Source organism: Meles meles, chromosome 8 (genome assembly GCF_922984935.1).
Source record: "Meles meles chromosome 8, mMelMel3.1 paternal haplotype, whole genome shotgun sequence".
Lineage (NCBI taxonomy): Eukaryota > Metazoa > Chordata > Mammalia > Carnivora > Mustelidae > Meles > Meles meles.
The window spans coordinates 18,343,651-18,354,712 of NC_060073.1; the positions used below are offsets into that span (position 1 = coordinate 18,343,651).

Here is an 11,062-nt window from a genome sequence, read left to right on the forward strand (position 1 = left end):
CTATTTCTCATCTAGCTTCATTGTCCTGATCCACAGCTTCTTCATGGCCTTCTTCACTTCGGCATTTCTCAAGGAGTAGATGACAGGGTTGAGGAGTGGGGTGATCACTGTGTAGAACACAGCCATTGTCTTGTCTATAGACAAGGTGGTAGAAGGCCTTAGATAGATGAAGATGCATGGCCCAAAGAATAAGGTAACCACGGTGATATGCGACCCACAGGTGGAGAGGGCCTTGCTCCGCCCCTCAGAGCTTCGAGTCCTCAGATGGAGCAAAATGACCACATAGGAGGCTAAGATGATCACAAAGCTGATCACAGACAAGGTCCCCCCATTGGCAACAATCAGCAGACCAATTAGGAAGGTGTCAGAGCAGGCAAGTTTGAGCAGGGGAAGGAGGTCGCAGAAATAGTGGTCAATCACATTGGGACCACAGAAGGGCAAGTGGAAGATCAGAAGGATTTGGGCAAAGGAATGCACAAAGCCCCCAACCCATGCCATTCCCACCAGGACAGCACATACCTGCCAGTTCATGATGGTGGTATAGTTGAGGGGCCTACAAATGGCCACATAGCGGTCATAGGCCATCACAGTGAGCAGGAAGATCTCGGTGCCACCAAAGAAGTGCATAAAGAAAAGCTGTGTCATGCAGCCCCACAGAGAAATTGCTTTCCTTTCAGCCAGCAAATCCTTGATGAGTTTGGGGGCTATAGTGGAGGAGTAGGAGATCTCCACAAAGGACAGGTAGCTGAGGAAGAAGTACATGGGGGAACCAAGACTTCTGCTGGCCATGACAGTGAGCACAATGAGGAAATTCCCCAGTACAACTGCTAAGTACAAAAGCAGAAATAGCACAAAGAAAAGTTTCTGCACCTTCTGATTGGGAGAAAGTCCCAGAAAAATGAATTCAGTCACATTGTGTGTATTAGCCATGAAGTCACCAGAAGAGGCAATGATTAGGGTGGGGTGATCTGAAATGATACAAAAGACTGCTTCATCAAGGGCATGAATTACATAATAATCCTTTGCAAATCTGAAAAGTTTGTGAGCTGGATATTGAAAGATAAGTAGAAGTTAGTTTAAGTATAGAAGAAGAGATCATTCCAAAAAGTAAGAAGAGTATACAAAGCCACGAAAATCCACCCAAGTGTGGCTGAAGTAAAGGGTAGAAGAGCAAAAATAAAACTAGAGGCAGAATTTATTACCAGTTCCTGAGGGATGGTTATGCACTTGGGGGTTTATCCTGCAGACAATGGGGACTCATCAGGAATGTTAGTCAACTGAGAAGTAAAGTCACTTTGTATGTAGAAGTTGGACTAATGGGAGCAGACCAGTAGAAGGGACACCTATTAGGAGGCGAATGCCTCCTTAGATGATGGTGGCAGGAAGGATAGTGGTGCTATCTCCATGTTAGAGGTCTTTCTGTGGCCTTTGAATGCTTTCAGCTATCTTTTGCCAGCAGCTTCTCTCCCTCCCACTACCTTTTGTTCCCTGTCCATCCTTGGTTTGCAGAATATGATTCTAACCTCTCCACTTACCCTTCAGACCAGAAAAGATGTCTCTTAACTCTCAGCATTCATTCTTATTTTTGCTTCTCCTAATTCCCTCCTTCTACTTGGTCACTTGGTGACCTCATCCCTTTCCAAGGGTCTAGTTCAAACCATACACCATTCTTTCTCTTTATTAATACCTCCTATCATATGTCCCCTGGTGGCAAGAGAAACACAAAACACCCTCTGGCCAGACTGCGCACATATGCTCTGACACAATCTTCTCCACATCCAGCCTTCCAATGCCTTGTGGCATCGCCAATATTGGGCACTGACTGATTTGCACATTGTCCTCACTCATGCTGGACTTAACTCAAGGTGGCTGAAGTCTGTATGCATCAATATAGTCCCTCCTACAGTGAGGTTCCTGAGTTCTGAGACTAAGAATGACATGACATCTACTCCTGCCACAAACATTTCTTCCTCTAGCAACTGGGGCAGGCTCAGCTGATCAAGGATCATCATGACCAGAAGGGAATCACCAATAGAGTTTATGTCTTCAGAGACAAAGACAGTAGAGAGCAGCACCAAACTCTCAGCTCAGCTGGGGAATTTTACCAAGAGGCCATTCAAGGAAGAAAGCACTGCTAGCAGTCCAGACTCCCGTGTTGACATCAAGCTTCTTCGGGTGATATCTATGTGGTATCTAAAAAGTCCTTTAACCTCTCACAGATTCAATGTCCAAACTGCAGCATGGAGATACTACCTGCTTCACAGGTAGATTCCCATTCCCCAGCCCATTGCAGAACTTAAGTTCCCTTCCTCTGTGCTGCCTTTAATTCTTCCCAGAAACCAGAAACCCTTAAAGTCAGTGGCCCTCTTTTCACAGGACATTTTCAAATCACAGCACTTTCTACACTATGTTGTAATTGCTTTGTGACTATCTACCCCCCCCCAGTAAATTGTGAATTTTCTAGAGACAGGGATTATAGCTGACTCATATTCCATCTCCAGTGCTAACTGAAGCACAGCCAACATTAGCATTCAGTGATAGAATGAATGTAGACAGAATGAACATTCAGTGAATGCAGGAAGAGGCACCTGGCGGGCTCAGTTGGTACAGCATGAAACTTTCTATCTTGGGGTTGTGAGTTCTAGCCTCACATTGATATAGAAATTACTTTTTAAAAAATAGAATGAACAGTGGATATGGAGGGCATAGACACTCCCTAGCTTTTTTAGCACGGTATTTGGTACACTATAGGTGGTCAGTAAATATTGAAAGAACAAAGATTCCCAAAAACCAAGACCATAGCTTCTCCATCCCAGAATCCCAGTACCTAGCACTTTGTCTAGCTTATCTCAGGCAAAGACCAGAACTATGTGAGAGCACTTTGTAAAATGCCATGCACTTCATGGCAATGTTCCCTTTCTTGTGCATTGAATGCAGAGATTTAAATAATCCCCAGAGAATCGACAGCTCTTGCAGGTTCCTCAGCTAGACAATTGGAAAATATTAAGACCGGGCTACCAATCAGAGCTCACATATTGCAGGAGTTTCCAGATGGAGGATCTGCTCACCCTGTAGCCTCAGATTTGGAAATGCTGAGACCAAGCCACTGAGTCTCCGTTCCATCTGATTTAAAATAAGAGGTAAGTAGACTTGCCTCCTAGGTATTCCTGAACTCTGGCAGCTCAGCCTTGAGTTCCCACTGCTTGAGATATACCAGGGGGGACGCCATCATGATCAAGTAAGAAAAGATTGCTCCCAGAGAGCCAGTCGTACTTTTCACCTTCCTAATCCAGAAGACAACCCCATGGGAAGCAGGACCTGGATAATAAAATCTCATACATCCGTGTAGGTAACTTCAGAATCAATAAGAAATGTAAAAGAATAAATTCACCTAGAGTTCGCACTTACTTACTCTATATAGGACTCTAATAGGACACAATTACAAGACAGCTCCAAATTTTGAAGTAAAACATGTATTTATTCTCTAAAGGTCATCATGAGGTTGAGGTTCTGTGAAAATCTGTTGGTCAAAATATATTCTATATTGAAATATTCAGGTTAAAAATCTAAGGGAGATAATTTTTTAATGTGAGTCTATGAATATTTGTTATGGGAAACACATTTGTTAAAAATGTTTGTAATATATGGAAGGGGAGGCGAACCATAAGAGACTATGGACTCTGAAAAACAACCTGAGGGTTTTGAAGGGTCAGGGGTGGGAGGTTGGGGGAACAGGTGGTGGGTAATGGGGAGGGCACGTTTTGCATGGAGCACTGGGTGTTGTGCAAAAAGAATGAATACTGTTACGCTGAAAAAATAAATAAAATGGAAAAAAAAATGTTTGTAGTATAAAACTGTCTGTTTGCCTAAGTTTCATTTGTTTTAAGAGATTGGTTTTATTTCCTAACCTGGTAAAGATTAGCCCACTGGCTATGGGTTAATCCCTCCCTTCTCCAGTTCTAATCAAACCCCACCATTATAAATGATGCACATCTTCATTCAGAATTAGGAATATATCTATACATAGATCTTCCAAAAAGGTATTTTGTAGAATAAATAAATGGTTCATTTGGTTTATGCTTTTTTTAAAAATGGGAATGTCAAAGAATGTGTATCGCAGGTTTCATTCATAACAAACAAAAACTGAAATCAAGCTAGATGTCCACCAACAGGAGAATACATTTTCTTCTGTTGTGGTATATGTATACAATGGAATACTATTCACCAAACAAAAAGAACAAACTATTGTAACCCACAATGCAATGAATCTTTATTTTATTTTTTCTTCAGTGTTCTAAAATTCATTGTTTATGCACCACACCCAGACAACACAATGAATCTTAAAAAATATGATGTTTAGTGAAAGAAGTCAGGCACAAGAGAGTACATGCTTTATGATTCTGTTTTATGAGTTTTTGAAGGGGCAAAACTTCCATGATGATAAAAATTAGATCAGTAGTTGCATATGGGGAGTAGAGATTGCCTGGGAGGCGTCATAAGAGAAGCTTCTGGGGTGATGGAAATATTCCACCTCTTGGTTGGGAAGCTTCTGGGGTGATGGAAATATTCTACATCTTGGTTGGGACAAACTGGAAATATTTTCAGACACTAAATTCATCAAAACTTATTGGGTTGTACACTTAAGATCTGAGCATTTCACCTAATATAAGTTAGATCTCAATAAAAAAAAAAAAAACAGCTGGGACGGGGAACCACAAAGGAAGGAACCTCTGATCCTGGTGTCAGAATACCCAAGTTTGTGCTCAACTCTTGTGCCTGATTTATTCAGAAGCAGAGATTGCTGGTAGGTTTCCCAACATATGTTTTCTCCTTCGTTCCTTCTATAGTTTTAGGAACTCTGAATTTTTATCTGGGCACAAACCCACCTGGAATAATAATTACATTACCCAGCCTCCCTTGCAACTTTAAGAAAGGGAACATGTATTTATTTTGTCCCTTTCTCTTTCCTGATGCCAGGAACGCAGCCACTGTTCTTGCCTCTGCAGCACCATCTTGGGCCACAAGATGGCAATGAAAGCTATAAAGGATGAAGAAACAAGAGAGACCATTTCCATCCTGAACTGTCTAATTCTTGATTTCTAGCTTGTTTTAGACTCTGTTCCTTACAGATAAATCCTAATCTAAATGATGTTTCAAGCTCCAAAAATGTCCACTGGGAATGATTTAGATTTCACTGGCCTATCAGGATTGCTGTGAGATTCCAGTGAAGTAATTGATGTGAAATGGTGTGAAAGGCTGTGAAATATTTACAATATGTTATGCAAATATAAAATATAACACTTGCTCTATTTATAACCTTAAGGATGGCTTTGGGGAATTATCATGCATTTTAAAAGCTGTTCTATTTTCATTGCAACGTAATAGATTAATATCACTTCTATGTTACAACTAAAATTTACAAGAAAGAGTCTCTCTGGCTCCAAATTATCTCACATCCAGCTCAAGCCTTTCCCAAATGATAAAGATAGATATGTTGACATCACTTTGATATCTTTTATCCATTCAGTAATTGTTGAGTACCTATCCTCTGTCACTCATCACACTAAGTACTAAGGCACAGTAATCCTCCTAAAATCTTTTCACCAACTAGAAGTTTGCCAGTAACTGAATTACAACAGTAAATTCAGAGAATTAACCAACTCAAGGATTTAGGTATTAGCCAAATGACTGATTCACTGAACTACCAATTTATCAAAGATATGCTTCCACTTCTGAGCTATTCTACTGCTCTTCCTATTAAATAAGAAGCCTTAGAAAATCAAAATTGTAAAACACACAGAAAATCAACTTTCAATGAATCCAGATCTACAAATCCATAAAACAGAAAAGAGAAACTGAGATATGCTGAACCGGAAATATTCTCAGACACTATTTCCAGATAGTTCAAATCAAGAGTAAGACCTTCAAGGTAGCAGGAAAGGACATGTCAGTGTCCATGCTCAACAAAATAAAGAATGTGGGGTAAGCACGACTTTTCTGCTCTTTGACATGTGTATTTGCTATCCACCTCTAGTGAGTTTGCGCTGGAACCAAATAACCACAAATCCTCAGTAGTGTGTGACAATGAGCATTTATTCTCACATTAGTGTAGTGTGTCTGCAGGTTGGCTGGCGCAGCTCTGTCTCTGGCTGCAACTCAGTGGATCAGGTGGAGTTCTGCTCCGTGTGTGTCATTCTACTGCCCAGGCTGTGGAGCAGCTCCTCCCCAGCATCTTATGGTGCTGACAGGGACACAAGAGGCAAGAGACACTTGAGGCTCCTTAAGTTTAGGCTCTAACTGGCACACTGTCATATCCATACACATTCTGTTAGCCAGAGCAAGTTAGATGACTGAGGTCAGGGTCAAGGGATGGAGAAGTATATTCCACGTGTAGTGGGAAGAACTTCTAAATTACGTGGAACAGAGCATAGACACAAGACAGAGTCAAACACTGGAGTGGATAATTCAGATAGGCTTGGCTAGCACATGTGAAAACATGCCCAGACACAGTTCTTCAACTGTTCCCCATACCTAAATCCATTGCTCAAGAAGGCAAATCTAAAAACGAAAAGATACGGCAAAGTCGATTGACTAGGCTGAAAACTCGTCCGAAAGAGAAACCAACATACGTAAAATGCTTGGTATTTATTATTTCCAAAATGCTGAAATTTAAAATATCCAAAAATTCCTATTACTCATTGCAGGCTTCAGTAAAACATAAGTGCAATGAAATTTATAAAGGCTTAATAGAAATATGTTTCTGAAAAAATCTAAAGTTTAGTGTTAGCAAATTGCTGACTGGGGAATTAGCAAATTGCTAATTAGTAAATTAGCAAATTTACTGAAAATTAGCAAATTGCTGCTTGGTGACTTTATTTGCAGTAAATCGGCCCAGAACTCTGGGTGCAGGGATATATATGCAAACAAGACCACTCCCCACCTTGATGAACTACAGAATGGTGTGGTTCCTATTGACAACCCTCAGGCACTCGCATGCCAGGGCTTTAGGCCCTCTTTCTCTAGAGGAAAATGAAAACAGATGCACTCACAGGAAAACTGGGACATGATGGAACTTGGCCCCAGTGTCCCTGCCAAGGAAACTGGATCACAGAGAGTGATCATTCACTTGCCTAAGGTTGAGCCAGATTTCAGTCACTCTGGCACCAATTCAAATCCCTGCCACTATGTCCGAGTGCACCACCCTCCAAGATACCCATCTACCAACACTCCCTGTGGCAGATGTTTCTTCCTAATAACCCTGACTTAATTTACATACCAATACACCCAGTCCAGGAGAACCGCAGTGCCTAATCTAAACTGATAACATAATCCCATTCGCCTTTACCACTGTTCACTATCCATCCCAGCCTCCTTTGCATCTAGACAAAGACATGCAGTAAGAAATATGAAAAATTTCTGTTCCTGTCAATAAGAAAAAAGTAAGAAATGTTCTGAAAAGTCTCTAGGAGATTTTTTCCAAATAAAATAAGAGCCCCTCCTTCCCCTCACGTGACCATAAAATACCTAGACATGCTGTAGCCATCCTGCAGCCATGAGGGGGCAGCCAAGAGAACTGAAGATGCACAGACCAGATACATTGGAATCACAGAATTAACAAAGCAACCGTAGAAACGCTGGTCTACAAGCTTTTTATGGAGTCAGGAATAAATGCTATATGACTTAAGCCAGGGTTGCCAAACTGTTTTGGAAAACAGTGACTAGTAAATATTTTCAGCTTTGCAGACCATACACTCTCCATACTCAACCATGCCACTATACCACAAAAGCTACCATGGAGAAAAAGTAAAATAGGTGGTACAATTGTAGTCCAATACCTATTTATGGACACTAAAGTTTTACATTCATGTAACTTTGATAGAGCAACAAATATTATTCTACTTTTATTTTTTCAATTTATATTCAATTAGCCAACTTATAGTAGTACATCATTAGTTTCAGATGTAGTGTTCAATAATTTTTCAGTTTCATATAACACCCAGTGCTCATCTCTATTTTGATTCTTTTAAGTATGGTTTGTAGGCCATACAAAACATACAGAAACAGGCAATGAACTAGTTTTGGCTTAAGCAATACCTCAGTGCCCAGATAGCAACTGGCTAGAAAGAAAAGGATCTCCTAAAATTGTCCAGATAAATGGTTAATAATAGCTTTACTGTATTTCACATCCAAGAGACATTTCCATTCTTTTTTTTAAAGATTTTATTTATTTATTTGACAAACAGATCACAAGTAGACAGAAAGGCAGGCAAGAGAGAGGGGGAGAAGCAGGCTCCCTGCTGAGCAGAGAGCCCGATGCAGGGCTTGATTCCAGGACCCTGAGATCATGACCTGAGCCAAAGGCAGAGGCTTCACACATTGTGCCATCCAGGTGCCCTAAGGCATTTCCATTCTAACAACATCCTATGCCTATGAAATAAATTACCTACTATGGAATTTCAGACATTAGAATCAGGTTAATAAGTAGGGTCCCAAATGAAGTATTTAAGCCTTCCTGGGACTCCCACAAGACCCCACAACATTGGAAGACAAAGACAAAGCAAAACATAAACTTCTGTTCTCAAGTGCCACAACTTTCCATACACTGTGGCATGCTAACACCAAGAGGCAAAATGAATAAACCCAAGGTTGCACAGGTAGAAGATGATAGGGTGGGAATTCCAGTCTAGGTGATCTTCTCCAAAACATTCTCCAAAATACAGACATCAATGAATTAGTGCAGTTATGATTAGTACAGTAAAATATAAGGGGTTCATCTAAATACAACAGAAAAATGTGAACAGGTGAACTTTTCCTCAATTCCTCATAGTTGACTAAAATCAAGAATGCATATTTGGCCACCCTATACATGACAATTTTTTGTGTGTTTTCATGTTTATTCCATCTCTGAGTTCACTTTTTCCCCCACAGCCTCCTCATTGCATTTTTCACCTCTACGTTTCTGAGTGTGTAGATGATGGGGTTCAACATGGGGGTGACAACCGTGTAGAACACAGCCACCAGTTTGTCCTCAGTGAAGGTGGAAGGAGGTCGCATGTAGAGGAAGATGGCAGGTCCAAAGAACAAGAGGACCACCATGATGTGAGAGGCACAGGTGGAGAGGGCTTTGCGCCTCCCCTCTGCAGAATGATTCCTCAAGTTGAACAGGATGACAATATAGGAAGACACCAGGAGGAGGAAGGAGAAGATAGAAAATAATCCACTGTTGGCCAATACAATAACCCCCTCCACAGAAGTATCAGTGCAGGCAAGCTTGAATAAGGGATGGAGGTCACAGAAGTAGTGGTCGATCACATTGGGGCCACAGAAAGATAACTGGAGAGTGATAATAATCTGAACCATAGAGTGAAAAAAGCCCCCAAGCCAGGAGCCAGCCACCAGAAGGCGACACATAGACCGGTTCATGATGGTTGTATAGTGAAGGGGTTTGCAGATGGCCACATACCGGTCGTAGGCCATTACCGTGAGCAGGAAGATCTCAGTGACCCCAAAGAAGTGGAAGAAGAATATCTGAGCCACACAGCCCTCCAGGGAAATGGTTTTAATCTTGGCGAGTAAGTCTGTGATGAATTTAGGGACAACAGTAGAGGAGTAAGTGATCTCCACCAGGGACAGGTAGCTAAGGAAGAAGTACATGGGGGAATGCAGACTCTTACTGACATTGACTGTCAGGACTATGAGACCATTGCCCACCACTGTGGCCAGGTACACGAGAAGAAACACTACAAAACATACTCTCTGTACCTCTGGATCCTGGAAAAGACCGAGGATAATTAACTCAGTCACATTATTTGTATTCGCCATGGAATCCAATTAGGTGTTCTGGACACAAGATCATGTGAGACCTGCAATAAAACAAACATTGATTGTAACCCATTCACCTCATTTACAACACATTACACAGTGTAACCTACTTTGCAATACACTAATCACCAACTCATTCATTTGGCCCATATGTATGCTAATCCTGAATACTCATCCATGATTAAATATTAGCAATCTAACAAGTTTGTATATTAGAAAAGTAAGGCTCAGGGAGATAGCTAGGCACCAGGATCACACATCTGGTGAATTCTGGGCCTCAGAACCAGGCTTTTTGACTTCAGCCAGGATTCTTTCTAATTCACCAGATGATTTGAATTTGAGGAGCCATTCCGGTTTCTAACCTACACTTTTACCCTCTTCGCTACAATCCTCTTCTATTGGGGAATCACCATGACACACATGTACTCCTAACTTCCTTGTTTCCTTCGTCTCTGCCTCAGGAAACATATCCCCACTGATAATTCTTCCCTTTCCAAAAGGTCCTGAGTATGGTTTTCTTCACTCAGTTATACCAGTCTTCAACCCAGGTCAGATTCTTTCACCAGACTTCAGCATCAATGACCACATCTGAGTGACAAGTGCTCACATCCTCTGGAGAGAATTCAACTTATTAGTTTGTCTCCATCATTCACTACTACTTTCCCATCTCTTGCCCCACTAACCAAACTACTGGAGATCCCGAACTCGGGGCTTGTCCTCTGAGTTCTGGCTCCCTCCTGCTCTGGTTCCAGGTTGGTAGTCAGCAGCCAAGTATATTGTACAAAGAGTTATTCCCAGGAACAGATCATTACTCTTGTATATCCACACACACTTCAGACTTTACAGAAGATGCACAGATCACAACACACACTCATGCTAACAATGTCCTATGATGCAAAATGGTATTCTCTAGATTAAAGTGTCGTCTTCAGAACTTTTTTCTACTACATGAGCCATGAGAAATAAGAAATAATATGAACATCTTGATTCTGCTATAAAATCTATCCTCATTGCATTTCCCTTTATCTCTGAAATTTTCAAGAAATGCTCTTTTGAAAAAGTAAAAGTGTACCCTGAGCAGCAAAGAACTGAATCAACAGAAAAATGAAAGTATCTCTCCTTCTCTCTCTCAAATAATAAAACCTATTTTAAAAAACTGGGAGAGGGGAGCACTTGGGTGCCTCAGTCAGTTAAGTGTCTGCCTTTAGCTCAGGCATGATCCCTAGGTCCTAGGGATGGA

The 11,062-nt window shown here is 41.2% G+C and overlaps 2 protein-coding genes across 2 annotated transcripts; both read right to left on the bottom strand.

Moving 5' to 3' along the window:
* Nucleotides 1-930, bottom strand: LOC123949324 (olfactory receptor 4X2-like). Its single transcript, XM_046016724.1, has one exon. It carries the CDS (start codon nucleotides 928-930, stop codon nucleotides 1-3), a length of 930 nt encoding a protein of 309 aa, XP_045872680.1.
* Nucleotides 931-8,910: 7,980 nt separating this feature from the next.
* LOC123949309 (olfactory receptor 4B1-like) lies at nucleotides 8,911-9,822 on the bottom strand. Its single transcript, XM_046016710.1, has one exon. The coding sequence runs from the start codon at nucleotides 9,820-9,822 to the stop codon at nucleotides 8,911-8,913; it is 912 nt and encodes a 303-aa protein (XP_045872666.1).
* Between the last annotated feature and the right edge of the window lie 1,240 nt (nucleotides 9,823-11,062).